General features: G+C 64.0%; 1 protein-coding gene across 2 annotated transcripts in view; it reads right to left on the bottom strand.

The window, feature by feature from the left end:
* OSBPL2 (oxysterol binding protein like 2) overlaps nucleotides 1-18002 on the bottom strand; it is a 64270-nt gene that overhangs the window by 22975 nt on the left and 23293 nt on the right. For both annotated transcript variants that reach the window (XM_053574213.1, XM_053574214.1), the window contains one exon: nucleotides 2466-2541. In XM_053574213.1, the coding sequence (XP_053430188.1) occupies nucleotides 2466-2541 (76 nt within the window). The remainder of the gene's footprint in view (nucleotides 1-2465; nucleotides 2542-18002) is intronic.

The following is an 18002-nucleotide window of genomic DNA, read 5'->3' as shown; positions in this document are numbered from 1 at the left end:
TTATTTTTAAAGAGGAATAATAGCATTGTGGTTCTGTTTAAAAGTCCTTTAGATACACATAAGAAATATTTACACGATGCCTGGAATTTGCCTCAAAATGCTCAGGAGGGAGAGAAGCAGGTGGCAGGGTGGGCGAAGCTGCCCGTGGGGGATGCTGTTGACAGCGAGCACGTGTCAGATCGTCCATGTTAATGAGCATGCTCGTCTCTTTAACATGAGCTGAGAAGCAGCAAAAAGAGGCTGTCACCAAATCTTTGGGAGATGAGCATTTCAGGATGACGTGTTACAGGGTAAGTGACTACAGGACAGCCCCCTCCTGGCGCCTCGGACACACTCCCACCAGCGCTAATCTGGATCTGTCCTGTGATCACTTCCTTAGGGAAGGCAATTTAAATGATTTCACGGTGTTGAAAAGATCCTTTGCTCTTAGAATCTTGAATCAAGTGGTTTTTCAAGTTCCTGAAAAGATACTCATCCTTTATCCCCAGATAGACACTTTTGACAAGAACTAAATTGTTCACAAAGTCAAAAATATAGGAGAAAAATACTGCTAAAAGAAAAAAATCTCAAATGTGTTATCTTAAAAGACAACACACAGATGTGTGCAGAAGCACAGATGTGCCTTGGGTTGGCGTGTGGGTTGGTGTACACACTTCTCTTTCCTAGCTCTATCTGCTCAGAGGGCCCCCGCACCACAGGGCACCCCCACACCAGACCTCGGCTCCCAGACACCACCCAGGAAAACTCCTGGGGAAGCAGGTGACTGCAGGGCTGAAGCAAGAAAGGTCTGAGCCGAGCCAGGGCATCCTTCAGTGCCCGACAGTGAGTGCTCCAGAGAGGGGCCAGCAGGGGTGCAGGAGCCAGGGCATCCTTCAGTGCCCGACAGTGAGTGTTCCAGAGAGGGGCCAGCAGGGGTGCAGGGGCCAGGGCATCCTTCAGTGCCTGACAGTGAGCATTCCAGAGAGGGGCCAGCAGGGGTGCAGGGGCCAGGGCATCCTTCAGTGCCTGACAGTGAGCATTCCAGAGAGGGGCCAGCAGGGGTGCAGGGGCCAGGGCATCCTTCAGTGCCCGACAGTGAGTGTTCCAGAGAGGGGCCAGCAGGGGTGCAGGGGCCAGGGCATCCTTCAGTGCCTGACAGTGAGCATTCCAGAGAGGGGCCAGCAGGGGTGCAGGGGCCAGGGCATCCTTCAGTGCCTGACAGTGAGTGTTCCAGAGAGGGGCCAGCAGGGGTGCAGGGGCCTCCAGAAGAGCTCCCAGTGGCCAAAGTAGAAGGATTTGAGCAATTAAATAAATGAGGACGTTTGGGAGGCTGAGGCAGGAAGGGTGCTTGGGCCTAAGAGTTTGAGACCAGCCTGGACAACACAGTGAGACCCCATTTCCTACAAAAAAATTTTTTTTAATTAGCCAGGAGTGGTGGCCTCCCAATTCCCAGCTACTCAGGAGACTGAGGCAAGAGATCACTTGAGCCCAGGAGCTCAAGGCTGCAGTAAGCTATGATGAGCCACTGCACTGTCCAGCCTGGGCAACAGAGGGAAACTGTCTCTTTTTTTTTTTTTTTTTTTGGGCCAGGGCTGGGTTTGAACCCACCACCTCCGGCATATGGGGCTGGCGCCCCACTCCTTTGAGCCACAGGTGCCGCCCATAGAGGGAGACTGTCTCTTAAAAAAAAAAAAAAAAAAAGGTCTTGAAGTCTAAAAAGACTGAGGACCTGCTGCCTCCCACTGGAGGAGCCCAGGAGATGACCACATACCATGGGAACCCTGGCAGGGCGGGGGCAGGAAACGACAGGAGGAACAGGGGACATCCAAGCCTTTGGATCAGCGTCTTGACCACTGCCCTGTGTTATTCCTCAACATCCCAACATTTGGGGGAGTCTTTGGCAGGCATATGGGACTACTCTGCACTATTTTATGATAAAAAGCTGAGAAAAAAATGAAGTTTCCTTTGGGGAAAAATCAACTGAAATGTATAAGAGCAAAGGGTAAATGGCAAGAGAAGAATGTGGGGAAGTCACCAGGAAGCGGAGATGTCACATGCAGACATCTGACGTGAGTGTCGCCTGCAATGCTGGCCACGAGCAAGGGCAGAGGGGCATGGTGAGGCCCACTTGGGTTCTAACAGGTAGGAAAGACCATAAAAGGGCAAGTCCATGGCTGTTGGACACTTGTTACCTAGCTGGCTTTTCTGCCACCTGACAAAGGCCTGTGACCGACTCCTCACCTGCTGCAGTGCATGGCTGGGGACCGTTTCATGCATAGGAGAGGTGGCCCGCTGACCAGGAGCACCAGAACAGCAGCCGACCAAGCATGTGACAGCTCTGACACCAAGTGTTGAACCGACAGTACACTACCCCCTGATGTGTTTCTCTTCCTGCTATCTAATTTCACGCTGCGTATAAATACATGTGTCCTCCAACTGCCAGTGTGGAGTGAATTCCTGGGGCTGCAGGAGCCACTTGCACTCACCAGGCCGACACATTTCTTCAGAATCGCCCACAGGCTGAAGTCACTCCTGGTGAACATGGGTGCAGGCAGGGACGTCCTGTGGGCACAAAGGGCAAGTGCGCTGCTGAACCCAAGGTGAGACTCACCCACCACGGGCAGCTCTGCTCAACAACTGCTTTTCTTTACTTTGCATGTAAGCATGGCATCCCCACACCCTGGCATGCCTCTGGAGAGACAGCGATTTGCAGGCTCCTGGGCACAGTGTGGCTTCCCTCCTGGAGTGGGGCCAGAGCCACAGCCAAAGGGGGCCCTCTGGGGTCTCTTGCCTGGGGGCAGCTGCAAGACCACAGCCAGGGTAGGCGACAAGGGCGCCAAGGATGAAATGACTTAAGAAAACCTTCCAGTCCCCTGTAGCCACTTTTTCTTCCTGGGGACCATCCCTCATGGGCAGTCTTCCACATCTGCACCCTGAGATTTGAATCCCTGACCACTATGCCCAGATGGCTGGGCCATGGGAATACTAGCCCAGCAGTTTTATCTGGCCCCTGGGAATGTGGTGCTGAAATGAGACACTGCCTCCACCCAGAGGGTGTCTGAGTGGAAATGTAAACTCAGGTTTTGAGTGAAGGCATGCTGGACCCCACACACTGCTTGCTGGCAAGACACCACAGGGGAGGAGCACTTGGCCCCCTACTGCCCACAGCCCTCCCATGGACACACAAGGCTGCTGCTCTGGAGTGTCTGACCTACAACTGGCAGAACCCAAGCTCCAGAGTGACGAGAGCACCTGCTCCTGCCAGGCCCAGGCTGGAGCTACACCTCGGGACTGTCACGTCAGAGCAGCAGGGTCAATGCTGCTGACCTCAGGGCGAGGGAAGGAGGACACGGCTGCTGGGAGGCCAGTGGAGAGGAAGCCAGCATCCACAGAGCACTGGTGCCCAAGGTGGGGAACCAGCACTTGGCTCCAACCCATCAGGGCACTCATGGATGTTCAAGGGTATGGCCAGTCGTGGACTTGGCCCTACAGAGGTCAGGAGAGGGTCGCCCAAGGGCATGACCCTTGCACAGAGATTGGAAGAAAAAGAACTAAAGAGACGGAGGAAGAAGAAAGAAGCCACAGGCAAAAATACAGCATGGACCAGAGCACTGACGTGGAACAGTCCAGACATGCCCAGGGACCTGAAAGAGGCCACTGTGGCCAGGACCAGAGGCAGCACAGCAGGCGCAGGCAGCCAGAGCCAACGGGGGCGTGTACAGAGCTGTCCCGCCTTCATCCTAAGAGAAGTGCAACTGGGCGGCACCTGTGGCTCAAGGGGTAGGGCGCCGGTCCCATATGCCGGAGGTGGTGGGTTCAAACCCAGCCCCGGCCAAAAAAAAAAAAAGAGAAGTGCAACCTCACAGCTCACTGTCCAAACTGGGGCATGTCTGCATGTGAAAGGGGTGCTACTCAGAGTCATGTGGGGCCAGGAGTGTGAGGCTGACCGGGTTGTCCTTTCTGACAGAGTGGGGAGGTGGCACCATCAGACCCATCTTTTGAAAAATGCTTCTGGATGTAGGAGTAAGAAGGAGGGGAGACTTGGAGGCTCCTTGGGAAACAGTAGTGGTGGGGGGAGAGGGGTTATGGTCAGGGGATGGAGAAATCAACCAGCATTTAAAGGGCTGGGTATGGATGAGGGTGGGGGTGCCACATACATGGTGAGGGAAGATGCAGGGTCCAGGCTGCAAAGAAGCCCTCCCTGCCCTCAGACAGCGCGTGTGAGATGCTCCCAGACCCCGCAGAGAGGCCCTCCCTGCCCTCACACAGCGCGTGTGAGATGCTCCCAGACCACACAGAGAGGCCGTCCCCGCCCTCAGACAGCGCGTGTGAGATGCTCCCAGACCACACAGAGAGGCCCTCCCTCCCCTCAGACAGCGCGTGTGAGATGCTCCCAGACCCCGCAGAGAGGCCCTCCCTGCCCTCACACAGCGCGTGTGAGATGCTCCCAGACCCCGCAGAGAGGCCCTCCCTGCCCTCAGACAGCGCGTGTGAGATGCTCCCAGACCACACAGAGAGGCCCTCCCTCCCCTCAGACAGCGCGTGTGAGATGCTCCCAGACCCCGCAGAGAGGCCCTCCCTGCCCTCAGACAGCGCGTGTGAGATGCTCCCAGACCCCGCAGAGAGGCCCTCCCTCCCCTCAGACAGCGCGTGAGATGCTCCCAGACCCCGCAGAGAGGCCCTCCCTCCCCTCAGACAGCGCGTGTGAGATGCTCCCAGACCCCGCAGAGAGGCCCTCCCTGCCCTCAGACAGCGCGTGTGAGATGCTCCCAGACCCCGCAGAGAGGCCGTTCCTGCCCTCAGACAGCGTGTGTGAGATGCTCCCAGACCCCGCAGAGAGGCCCTCCCTGCCCTCAGACAGCGCGTGTGAGATGCTCCCAGACCCCGCAGAGAGGCCGTTCCTGCCCTCAGACAGCGCGTGTGAGATGCTCCCAGACCCCGCAGAGAGGCCCTCCCTGCCCTCAGACAGCGCGTGTGAGATGCTCCCAGACCCCGCAGAGAGGCCCTCCCTGCCCTCAGACAGCGCGTGTGAGATGCTCCCAGACCCCGCAGAGAGGCCCTCCCTGCCCTCAGACAGCGCGTGTGAGATGCTCCCAGACCCCGCAGAGAGGCCGTTCCTGCCCTCAGACAGCGCGTGTGAGATGCTCCCAGACCCCGCAGAGAGGCCCTCCCTGCCCTCAGACAGCGCGTGTGAGATGCTCCCAGACCCCGCAGAGAGGCCCTCCCTGCCCTCAGACAGCGCGTGTGAGATGCTCCCAGACCCCGCAGAGAGGCCCTCCCTGCCCTCAGACAGCGCGTGTGAGATGCTCCCAGACCCCGCAGAGAGGCCCTCCCTGCCCTCAGACAGCGCGTGTGAGATGCTCCCAGACCCCGCAGAGAGGCCGTTCCTGCCCTCAGACAGCGCGTGTGAGATGCTCCCAGACCCCGCAGAGAGGCCCTCCCTGCCCTCAGACAGCGTGTGTGAGATGCTCCCAGACCCCGCAGAGAGGCCGTTCCTGCCCTCAGACAGCGCGTGTGAGATGCTCCCAGACCCCGCAGAGAGGCCCTCCCTGCCCTCAGACAGCGCGTGTGAGATGCTCCCAGACCCCGCAGAGAGGCCCTCCCTGCCCTCAGACAGCGCGTGTGAGATGCTCCCAGACCCCGCAGAGAGGCCGTTCCTGCCCTCAGACAGCGCGTGTGAGATGCTCCCAGACCCCGCAGAGAGGCCCTCCCTGCCCTCAGACAGCGCGTGTGAGATGCTCCCAGACCCCGCAGAGAGGCCCTCCCCGCCCTCAGACAGCGTGTGTGAGATGCTCCCAGACCCCGCAGAGAGGCCCTCCCTGCCCTCAGACAGCGTGTGTGAAGTGCTCCCAGACCCCGCAGAGAGGCCCTCCCCGCCCTCAGACAGCGCGTGTGAGATGCTCCCAGACCCCGCAGAGAGGCCCTCCCTGCCCTCAGACAGCGCGTGTGAGATGCTCCCAGACCCCGCAGAGAGGCCCTCCCCGCCCTCAGACAGCGTGTGTGAGATGCTCCCAGACCCCGCAGAGAGGCCCTCCCTGCCCTCAGACAGCGCGTGTGAGATGCTCCCAGACCCCGCAGAGAGGCCCTCCCCGCCCTCAGACAGCGTGTGTGAGATGCTCCCAGACCACACAGAGAGGCCCTCCCTGCCCTCAGACAGCGCGTGTGAGATGCTCCCAGACCCCGCAGAGAGGCCCTCCCCGCCCTCAGACAGCGTGTGTGAGATGCTCCCAGACCCCGCAGAGAGGCCCTCCCAGCCCTCAGACAGCGTGTGTGAGATGCTCCCAGACCCCGCAGAGAGGCCCTCCCCGCCCTCAGACAGCGTGTGTGAGATGCTCCCAGACCACACAGAGAGGCCCTCCCTGCCCTCAGACAGCGTGTGTGAAGTGCTCCCAGAACCCGCAGAGAGGCCCTCCCTGCCCTCAGACAGCGCGTGTGAGATGCTCCCAGACCCCGCAGAGAGGCCCTCCCCGCCCTCAGACAGCGTGTGTGAAGTGCTCCCAGAACCCGCAGAGAGGCCCTCCCTGCCCTCAGACAGCGCGTGTGAGATGCTCCCAGACCCCGCAGAGAGGCCCTCCCCGCCCTCAGACAGCGCGTGTGAGATGCTCCCAGACCCCGCAGAGAGGCCCTCCCCGCCCTCAGACAGCGTGTGTGAGATGCTCCCAGACCCCGCAGAGAGGCCCTCCCCGCCCTCAGACAGCGTGTGTGAGATGCTCCCAGACCACACAGAGAGGCCCTCCCTGCCCTCAGACAGCGTGTGTGAAGTGCTCCCAGAACCCGCAGAGAGGCCCTCCCTGCCCTCAGACAGCGCGTGTGAGATGCTCCCAGACCACACAGAGAGGCCCTCCCTGCCCTCAGACAGCGTGTGAGATGCTCCCAGACCCCGCAGAGAGGCCCTCCCCGCCCTCAGACAGTGCGTGTGAGATGCTCCCAGACCCCGCAGAGAGGCCCTCCCTGCCCTCAGACAGTGCGTGTGAGATGCTCCCAGACCCCGCAGAGAGGCCCTCCCTGCCCTCAGACAGCGCGTGTGAGATGCTCCCAGACCCCGCAGAGAGGCCCTCCCTGCCCTCAGACAGCGCGTGTGAGATGCTCCCAGACCCCGCAGAGAGGCCCTCCCTGCCCTCAGACAGCGCGTGTGAGATGCTCCCAGACCCCGCAGAGAGGCCCTCCCTGCCCTCAGACAGCGCGTGTGAGATGCTCCCAGATCCCGCAGAGAGGCCCTCCCTGCCCTCAGACAGCGCCTGTGAGATGCTCCCAGACCCCGCAGAGAGGCCCTCCCTGCCCTCAGACAGTGCGTGTGAGATGCTCCCAGACCCCGCAGAGAGGCCCTCCCTGCCCTCAGACAGCGCGTGTGAGATGCTCCCAGACCCCGCAGAGAGGCCCTCCCTGCCCTCAGACAGCGTGTGTGAGATGCTCCCAGACCCCGCAGAGAGGCCCTCCCTGCCCTCAGACAGCGCGTGTGAGATGCTCCCAGATCCCGCAGAGAGGCCCTCCCTGCCCTCAGACAGCGCGTGTGAGATGCTCCCAGACCCCGCAGAGAGGCCCTCCCTGCCCTCAGACAGCGCGTGTGAGATGCTCCCAGACCCCGCAGAGAGGCCCTCCCTGCCCTCAGACAGCGCGTGTGAGATGCTCCCAGACGCCGCAGAGAGGCCCTCCCTGCCCTCAGACAGCGCGTGTGAGATGCTCTCAGACCCCGCAGAGAGGCCCTCCCTGCCCTCAGACAGCGCGTGTGAGATGCTCACAGACCCCGCAGAGAGGCCCTCCCTGCCCTCAGACACGCGTGTGAGATGCTCCCAGACCCCGCAGAGAGGCCCTCCCTGCCCTCAGACAGCGCGTGTGAGATGCTCCCAGACCCCGCAGAGAGGCCCTCCCTGCCCTCAGACAGCGCGTGTGAGATGCTCCCAGACCCCGCAGAGAGGCCCTCCCTGCCCTCAGACACGCGTGTGAGATGCTCCCAGACCCCGCAGAGAGGCCCTCCCTGCCCTCAGACAGCGCGTGTGAGATGCTCCCAGACCCCGCAGAGAGGCCCTCCCTGCCCTCAGACAGCGCGTGTGAGATGCTCCCAGACCACACAGAGAGGCCCTCCCTGCCCTCAGACAGCGCGTGTGAAGTGCTCCCAGACCCCGCAGAGAGGCCCTCCCTGCCCTCAGACAGCGCGTGTGAGATGCTCCCAGACCCCGCAGAGAGGCCCTCCCTGCCCTCAGACAGCGCGTGTGAGATGCTCCCAGACCACACAGAGAGGCCCTCCCTGCCCTCAGACAGCGCGTGTGAGATGCTCCCAGACCCCGCAGAGAGGCCCTCCCTGCCCTCAGACAGCGCGTGTGAAGTGCTCCCAGACCCCGCAGAGAGGCCCTCCCTGCCCTCAGACAGCGCGTGTGAGATGCTCCCAGACCCCGCAGAGAGGCCCTCCCTGCCCTCAGACAGCGCGTGTGAGATGCTCCCAGACCCCGCAGAGAGGCCCTCCCTGCCCTCAGACAGCGCGTGTGAGATGCTCCCAGACCCCGCAGAGAGGCCCTCCCTGCCCTCAGACAGCGCGTGTGAGATGCTCCCAGACCCCGCAGAGAGGCCCTCCCTGCCCTCAGACAGCGCGTGTGAGATGCTCCCAGACCCCGCAGAGAGGCCCTCCCTGCCCTCAGACAGCGCGTGTGAGATGCTCCCAGACCCCGCAGAGAGGCCCTCCCTGCCCTCAGACAGCGCGTGTGAGATGCTCCCAGACCCCGCAGAGAGGCCCTCCCTGCCCTCAGACAGCGCGTGTGAGATGCTCCCAGACCACACAGAGAGGCCCTCCCTGCCCTCAGACACGCGTGTGAGATACTCCCAGACCCCGCAGAGAGGCCCTCCCTGCCCTCAGACAGCGCGTGTGAGATGCTCCCAGACCACACAGAGAGGCCCTCCCTGCCCTCAGACAGCGCGTGTGAGATGCTCCCAGACCCCGCAGAGAGGCCCTCCCTGCCCTCAGACAGCGCGTGTGAAGTGCTCCCAGATCCCGCAGAGAGGCCCTCCCTGCCCTCAGACAGCGTGTGTGAAGTGCTCCCAGACCCCGCAGAGAGGCCCTCCCTGCCCTCAGACAGCGTGTGTGAAGTGCTCCCAGACCCCGCAGAGAGGCCCTCCCTGCCCTCAGACAGCGCGTGTGAGATGCTCCCAGACCCCGCAGAGAGGCCCTCCCTGCCCTCAGACAGCGCGTGTGAGATGCTCCCAGACCCCGCAGAGAGGCCCTCCCTGCCCTCAGACAGCGCGTGTGAGATGCTCCCAGACCCCGCAGAGAGGCCCTCCCTGCCCTCACACAGCGCATGTGAGATGCTCCCAGACCCCGCAGAGAGGCCCTCCCTGCCCTCAGACAGCGCGTGTGAGATGCTCCCAGACCACACAGAGAGGCCCTCCCTGCCCTCAGACAGCGCGTGTGAGATGCTCCCAGACCACACAGAGAGGCCCTCCCTGCCCTCAGACAGCGCGTGTGAGATGCTCCCAGACCCCGCAGAGAGGCCCTCCCTGCCCTCAGACAGCGCGTGTGAGATGCTCCCAGACCACACAGAGAGGCCCTCCCCGCCCTCAGACAGCGCGTGTGAGATGCTCCCAGACCACGCAGAGAGGCCCTCCCCGCCCTCAGACAGCGCGTGTGAGAAGCTCCCAGACCCCGCAGAGAGGCCCTCCCTGCCCTCAGACAGCGTGTGTGAGATGCTCCCAGACCCCGCAGAGAGGCCCTACCTGCCCTCAGACAGCGCGTGTGAGATGCTCCCAGACCACGCAGAGAGGCCCTCCCTGCCCTCAGACAGCGCGTGTGAGATGCTCCCAGACCCCGCAGAGAGGCCCTCCCCGCCCTCAGACAGCGCGTGTGAGATGCTCCCAGACCCCGCAGAGAGGCCCTCCCCGCCCTCAGACAGCGCGTGTGAGATGCTCCCAGACCACACAGAGAGGCCCTCCCAGCCCTCAGACAGCGCGTGTGAGATGCTCCCAGACCCCGCAGAGAGGCCCTCCCAGCCCTCAGACAGTGCGTGTGAGATGCTCCCAGACCCCGCAGAGAGGCCCTCCCTGCCCTCAGACACTGCGTGTGAGATGCTCCCAGACCACACAGAGAGGCCCTCCCTGCCCTCAGACACGCGTGTGAGATGCTCCCAGACCCCGCAGAGAGGCCCTCCCTGCCCTCAGACAGCGCGTGTGAGATGCTCCCAGACCCCGCAGAGAGGCCCTCCCCGCCCTCAGACAGCGCGTGTGAGATGCTCCCAGACGACGCAGAGAGGCCCTCCCCGCCCTCAGACAGCGCGTGTGAGATGCTCCCAGACCCCGCAGAGAGGCCCTCCCCGCCCTCAGACAGCGCGTGTGAGATGCTCCCAGACCCCGCAGAGAGGCCCTCCCCGCCCTCAGACAGCGCGTGTGAGATGCTCCCAGACCACACAGAGAGGCCCTCCCAGCCCTCAGACAGCGCGTGTGAGATGCTCCCAGACCACACAGAGAGGCCCTCCCCGCCCTCAGACAGCGCATGTGAGATGCTCCCAGACCCCGCAGAGAGGCCCTCCCCGCCCTCAGACAGCGCGTGTGAGATGCTCCCAGACCCCGCAGAGAGGCCCTCCCAGCCCTCAGACAGCGCGTGTGAGATGCTCCCAGACCCCGCAGAGAGGCCCTCCCTGCCCTCAGACAGTGCGTGTGAGATGCTCCCAGACCACACAGAGAGGCCCTGCCTGCCCTCAGACACGCGTGTGAGATGCTCCCAGACCCCGCAGAGAGGCCCTCCCTGCCCTCAGACAGCGCGTGTGAGATGCTCCCAGACCCCGCAGAGAGGCCCTCCCTGCCCTCAGACAGCGCGTGTGAGATGCTCCCAGACCCCGCAGAGAGGCCCTCCCTGCCCTCAGACAGCGCGTGTGAGATGCTCCCAGACCCCGCAGAGAGGCCCTCCCTGCCCTCAGACAGCGTGTGAGATGCTCCCAGACCCCGCAGAGAGGCCCTCCCTGCCCTCAGACAGCGCGTGTGAGATGCTCCCAGACCCCGCAGAGAGGCCCTCCCTGCCCTCAGACACGCGTGTGAGATGCTCCCAGACCCCGCAGAGAGGCCCTCCCTGCCCTCAGACAGCGCGTGTGAGATGCTCCCAGACCACACAGAGAGGCCGTCCCTGCCCTCAGACAGCGCGTGTGAGATGCTCCCAGACCCCGCAGAGAGGCCCTCCCCGCCCTCAGACAGCGCGTGTGAGATGCTCCCAGACCACGCAGAGAGGCCCTCCCCGCCCTCAGACAGCGCGTGTGAGATGCTCCCAGACCCCGCAGAGAGGCCCTCCCTGCCCTCAGACAGCGCGTGTGAGATGCTCCCAGACCCCGCAAAGAGGCCCTCCCTGCCCTCAGACACGCGTGTGAGATGCTCCCAGACCCCGCAGAGAGGCCCTCCCTGCCCTCAGACAGCGCGTGTGAGATGCTCCCAGACCCCGCAGAGAGGCCCTCCCTGCCCTCAGACAGCGCGTGTGAGATGCTCCCAGACCCCGCAGAGAGGCCCTCCCCGCCCTCAGACAGCGCGTGTGAGATGCTCCCAGACCACGCAGAGAGGCCCTCCCCGCCCTCAGACAGCGCGTGTGAGATGCTCCCAGACCCCGCAGAGAGGCCCTCCCTGCCCTCAGACAGCGCGTGTGAGATGCTCCCAGACCCCGCAGAGAGGCCCTCCCTGCCCTCAGACAGCGCGTGTGAGATGCTCCCAGACCCCGCAGAGAGGCCCTCCCTCCCCTCAGACAGCGCGTGTGAGATGCTCCCAGACCCCGCAGAGAGGCCCTCCCTGCCCTCAGACAGCGCGTGTGAGATGCTCCCAGACCCCGCAGAGAGGCCCTCCCTGCCCTCAGACAGCGCGTGTGAGATGCTCCCAGACCCCGCAGAGAGGCCCTCCCTGCCCTCAGACAGCGCGTGTGAGATGCTCCCAGACCCCGCAGAGAGGCCCTCCCTGCCCTCAGACAGCGCGTGTGAGATGCTCCCAGACCCCGCAGAGAGGCCCTCCCTGCCCTCAGACAGCGCGTGTGAGATGCTCCCAGACCCCGCAGAGAGGCCCTCCCTGCCCTCAGACAGCGCGTGTGAGATGCTCCCAGACCCCGCAGAGAGGCCCTCCCTGCCCTCAGACACGCGTGTGAGATGCTCCCAGACCCCGCAGAGAGGCCCTCCCTGCCCTCAGACACGCGTGTGAGATGCTCCCAGACCCCGCAGAGAGGCCCTCCCTCCCCTCAGACAGCGCGTGTGAGATGCTCCCAGACCCCGCAGAGAGGCCCTCCTTGCCCTCAGACAGCGCGTGCGAGATGCTCCCAGACCCCGCAGAGAGGCCCTCCCTGCCCTCAGACAGCGCGTGTGAGAAGCTCCCAGACCACACAGAGAGGCCCTCCCTGCCCTCAGACACGCGTGTGAGATGCTCCCAGACCACACAGAGAGGCCCTCCCTGCCCTCAGACAGCGCGTGTGAGATGCTCCCAGACCCCGCAGAGAGGCCCTCCCTGCCCTCAGACAGCGCGTGTGAGATGCTCCCAGACCCCGCAGAGAGGCCCTCCCTGCCCTCAGACAGCGCGTGTGAGATGCTCCCAGACCCCGCAGAGAGGCCCTCCCTCCCCTCAGACAGCGTGTGTGAAGTGCTCCCAGATCCCGCAGAGAGGCCCTCCCTGCCCTCAGACAGCGTGTGTGAAGTGCTCCCAGATCCCGCAGAGAGGCCCTCCCTGCCCTCAGACACGCGTGTGAGATGCTCCCAGACCCCGCAGAGAGGCCCTCCCTGCCCTCAGACAGCGCGTGTGAGATGCTCCCAGACCCCGCAGAGAGGCCCTCCCTGCCCTCAGACAGCGCGTGTGAGATGCTCCCAGACCCCGCAGAGAGGCCCTCCCTGCCCTCAGACAGCGCGTGTTTGATGCTCCCAGACCACACAGAGAGGCCCTCCCTGCCCTCAGACACGCGTGTGAGATGCTCCCAGACCACACAGAGAGGCCCTCCCTGCCCTCAGACAGCGCGTGTGAGATGCTCCCAGACCCCGCAGAGAGGCCCTCCCTGCCCTCAGACAGCGCGTGTGAGATGCTCCCAGACCCCGCAGAGAGGCCCTCCCTGCCCTCAGACAGCGCGTGTGAGATGCTCCCAGACCCCGCAGAGAGGCCCTCCCTGCCCTCAGACAGCGTGTGTGAAGTGCTCCCAGACCCCGCAGAGAGGCCCTCCCTGCCCTCAGACAGCGCGTGTGAGATGCTCCCAGATCCCGCAGAGAGGCCCTCCCTGCCCTCAGACACGCGTGTGAGATGCTCCCAGACCCCGCAGAGAGGCCCTCCCTGCCCTCAGACAGCGCGTGTGAGATGCTCCCAGACCCCGCAGAGAGGCCCTCCCTGCACTCAGACACGCGTGTGAGATGCTCCCAGACCCCGCAGAGAGGCCCTCCCTGCCCTCACACAGCGCGTGTGAGATGCTCCCAGACCCCGCAGAGAGGCCCTCCCTGCCCTCAGACACGCGTGTGAGATGCTCCCAGACCCCGCAGAGAGGCCCTCCCTGCCCTCAGACACGCGTGTGAGATGCTCCCAGACCACACAGAGAGGCCCTCCCTGCCCTCAGACAGCGCGTGTGAGATGCTCCCAGACCCCGCAGAGAGGCCCTCCCTGCCCTCAGACAGCGCGTGTGAGATGCTCCCAGACCCCGCAGAGAGGCCCTCCCTGCCCTCAGACAGCGCGTGTGAGATGCTCCCAGACCCCGCAGAGAGGCCCTCCCTGCCCTCAGACAGCGTGTGTGAAGTGCTCCCAGACCCCGCAGAGAGGCCCTCCCTGCCCTCAGACAGCGCGTGTGAGATGCTCCCAGACCCCGCAGAGAGGCCCTCCCTGCCCTCAGACAGCGCGTGTGAGATGCTCCCAGACCACACAGAGAGGCCCTCCCTGCCCTCAGACACGCGTGTGAGATGCTACCAGACCACACAGAGAGGCCCTCCCTGCCCTAAGACAGCGCGTGTGAGATGCTCCCAGACCCCGCAGAGAGGCCCTCCCTGCCCTCAGACAGCGTGTGTGAGATGCTCCCAGACCCCGCAGAGAGGCCGTTCCTGCCCTCAGACAGCGTGTGAGATGCTCCCAGACCCCGCAGAGAGGCCCTCCCTGCCCTCAGACAGCGCGTGTGAGATGCTCCCAGACCCCGCAGAGAGGCCCTCCCTGCCCTCAGACAGCGCGTGTGAGATGCTCCCAGATCCCGCAGAGAGGCCCTCCCTGCCCTCAGACAGCGTGTGTGAGATGCTCCCAGACCCCGCAGAGAGGCCGTTCCTGCCCTCAGACAGCGTGTGTGAGATGCTCCCAGACCCCGCAGAGAGGCCCTCCCTGCCCTCAGACAGCGCGTGTGAGATGCTCCCAGACCCCGCAGAGAGGCCCTTCCTGCCCTCAGACAGTGTGTGTGAGATGCTCCCAGACCCCGCAGAGAGGCCCTCCCTGCCCTCAGACAGCGCGTGTGAAGTGCTCCCAGACCACACAGAGAGGCCCTCCCTGCCCTCAGACAGCGCGTGTGAAGTGCTCCCAGACCACACAGAGAGGCCCTCCCTCCCCTCAGACAGCGCGTGTGAGATGCTCCCAGATCCCGCAGAGAGGCCCTCCCTGCCCTCAGACAGCGTGTGTGAGATGCTCCCAGACCCCGCAGAGAGGCCGTTCCTGCCCTCAGACAGTGTGTGTGAGATGCTCCCAGACCCCGCAGAGAGGCCCTCCCTGCCCTCAGACAGCGCGTGTGAGATGCTCCCAGACCCCGCAGAGAGGCCCTCCCTGCCCTCAGACAGCGCGTGTGAGATGCTCCCAGACCCCGCAGAGAGGCCCTCCCTGCCCTCAGACAGCGCGTGTGAGATGCTCCCAGACACCGCAGAGAGGCCCTCCCTGCCCTCAGACAGCGCGTGTGAGATGCTCCCAGACTCCGCAGAGAGGCCCTCCCTGCCCTCAGACAGCGCGTGTGAGATGCTCCCAGACCACACAGAGAGGCCCTCCCTGCCCTCAGACACGCGTGTGAGATGCTCCCAGACCACACAGAGAGGCCCTCCCTGCCCTCAGACAGCGCGTGTGAGATGCTCCCAGACCCCGCAGAGAGGCCCTCCCTGCCCTCAGACAGCGCGTGTGAGATGCTCCCAGACCCCGCAGAGAGGCCCTCCCTGCCCTCAGACAGCGCGTGTGAGATGCTCCCAGACCCCGCAGAGAGGCCCTCCCTCCCCTCAGACAGCGTGTGTGAAGTGCTCCCAGATCCCGCAGAGAGGCCCTCCCTGCCCTCAGACAGCGTGTGTGAAGTGCTCCCAGATCCCGCAGAGAGGCCCTCCCTGCCCTCAGACACGCGTGTGAGATGCTCCCAGACCCCGCAGAGAGGCCCTCCCTGCCCTCAGACAGCGCGTGTGAAGTGCTCCCAGACCACACAGAGAGGCCCTCCCTGCCCTCAGACAGCGCGTGTGAAGTGCTCCCAGACCACACAGAGAGGCCCTCCCTCCCCTCAGACAGCGCGTGTGAGATGCTCCCAGATCCCGCAGAGAGGCCCTCCCTGCCCTCAGACAGCGTGTGTGAGATGCTCCCAGACCCCGCAGAGAGGCCGTTCCTGCCCTCAGACAGTGTGTGTGAGATGCTCCCAGACCCCGCAGAGAGGCCCTCCCTGCCCTCAGACAGCGCGTGTGAGATGCTCCCAGACCCCGCAGAGAGGCCCTTCCTGCCCTCAGACAGTGTGTGTGAGATGCTCCCAGACCCCGCAGAGAGGCCCTGCCTGCCCTCAGACAGCGCATGTGAAGTGCTCCCAGACCCCACAGAGAGGCCCTCCCTGCCCTCAGACAGCGCGTGTGAGATGCTCCCAGACCCCGCAGAGAGGCCCTTCCTGCCCTCAGACAGTGTGTGTGAAATGCTCCCAGACCCCGCAGAGAGGCCCTCCCTGCCCTCAGACAGCGTGTGTGAAGTGCTCCCAGACCACACAGAGAGGCCCTCCCTGCCCTCACACAGCCTGTGTGAAGTGCTCCCAGACCCCGCAGAGAGGCCCTCCCTGCCCTCAGACAGCGCGTGTGAGATGCTCCCAGACCCCGCAGAGAGGCCCTTCCTGCCCTCAGACAGTGTGTGTGAGATGCTCCCAGACCCCGCAGAGAGGCCCTCCCTGCCCTCAGACAGCGCGTGTGAGATGCTCCCAGACCCCGCAGAGAGGCCCTCCCTGCCCTCAGACAGTGTGTGTGAAATGCTCCCAGACCCCGCAGAGAGGCCCTCCCTGCTCTCAGACAGCGCGTGTGAGATGCTCCCAGACCACACAGAGAGGCCCTCCCTGCCCTCAGAGAGCGCGTGTGAGATGCTCCCAGACCACACAGAGAGGCCCTCCCTGCCCTCAGACAGTGTGTGTGAGATGCTCCCAGACCCCGCAGAGAGGCCCTCCCTGCCCTCAGACAGTGTGTGTGAGATGCTCCCAGACCCCGCAGAGAGGCCCTCCCTGCCCTCAGACAGCGCGTGTGAAGTGCTCCCAGACCACACAGAGAGGCCCTCCCTGCCCTCACACAGCGTGTGTGTAGTGCTCCCAGACCCCGCAGAGAGGCCCTCCCTACCCTCAGACAGCGCGTGTGAGATGCTCCCAGACCACACAGAGAGGCCCTCCCCGCCCTCACACAGCGTGTGTGAAGTGCTCCCAGACCCCGCAGAGAGGCCCTCCCTGCCCTCAGACAGCGTGTGTGAAGTGCTCCCAGACCACACAGAGAGGCCCTCCCTGCCCTCAGACAGCACATGTGAGATGCTCCCAGACCACACAGAGAGGCCCTCCCTGCCCTCAGACAGCGCATGTGAGATGCTCCCAGACCCCGCAGAGAGGCCCTCCCTGCCCTCAGACAGCGCGTGTGAGATGCTCCCAGACCACACAGAGAGGCCCTCCCTGCCCTCACACAGCGTGTGTGAAGTGCTCCCAGACCCCACAGAGAGGCCCTCCCTGCCCTCAGACAGCGTGTGTGAAGTGCTCCCAGATCCCGCAGAGAGGCCCTCCCTGCCCTCACACAGCATGTGTGAAGTGCTCCCAGACCCCGCAGAGAGGCCCTCCCTGCCCTCAGACAGCGTGTGTGAAGTGCTCCCAGACCCCACAGAGAGGCCCTCCCTGCCCTCACACAGCGTGTGTGAAGTGCTCCCAGATCTCACAGATAGGCCCTCCCTGCCCTCAGACAGCGTGTGTGAAGTGCTCCCAGATCCCGCAGAGAGGCCCTCCCTGCCCTCACACAGCATGTGTGAAGTGCTCCCAGACCCCGCAGAGAGGCCCTCCCTGCCCTCAGACAGCGCGTGTGAGATGCTCCCAAATCCCACAGAGAGGCCCTCCCTGCCCTCAGACAGCGCGTGTGAGATGCTCCCAGACCACACAGAGAGGCCCTCCCTGCCCTCAGACAGCGCGTGTGAAGTGCTCCCAGATCCCACAGAGAGGCCCTCCCTGCCCTCAGACAGCGCGTGTGAGATGCTCCCAGACCCCGCAGAGAGGCCCTCCGTGCCCTCAGACAGCGCGTGTGAGATGCTCCCAGACCCCGCAGAGAGGCCCTCCCTGCCCTCACACAGCGTGTGTGAAGTGCTCCCAGATCTCACAGATAGGCCCTCCCTGCCCTCAGACAGCGCGTGTGAGATGCTCCCAGACCCCGCAGAGAGGCCCTCCCTGCCCTCAGACAGCGCGTGTGAGATGCTCCCAGACCCCGCAGAGAGGCCCTCCCTCCCCTCAGACAGCGCGTGTGAGATGCTCCCAGACCCCGCAGAGAGGCCCTCCCTGCCCTCAGACAGCGCGTGTGAAGTGCTCCCAGACCCCGCAGAGAGGCCCTCCCTGCCCTCAGACAGCACATGTGAGATGCTCCCACAGCTGCTGGGCAAGCAGATGAATGGCAAGTGACCAAGGCTCACTGGGGCGCCTAAGCAGACCTCCTAAGCAGGCACACGGACCACCACCATGTATAGCCCTGAGGAGAGGCAGGCTGGCTCACTGGTGTGACAGAGCCCTGCCCTCCTTGGCTACCAACTCACAGGTACCTGCTGCCCTCCCATCACTGCCTGTCCTGCCTGCATCTGGAAGGCACCATCATCAGAGTTTCCTCCCATGACAGTGACCAGTGGTTGGAGGA

Source organism: Nycticebus coucang, chromosome 21, assembly GCF_027406575.1.
Source record: "Nycticebus coucang isolate mNycCou1 chromosome 21, mNycCou1.pri, whole genome shotgun sequence".
In the NCBI taxonomy this organism is placed as follows: domain Eukaryota; kingdom Metazoa; phylum Chordata; class Mammalia; order Primates; family Lorisidae; genus Nycticebus; species Nycticebus coucang.
The sequence above is the reverse complement of the archived record's forward strand: the minus strand, read 5'-3'. Positions and strand labels throughout refer to the sequence as shown.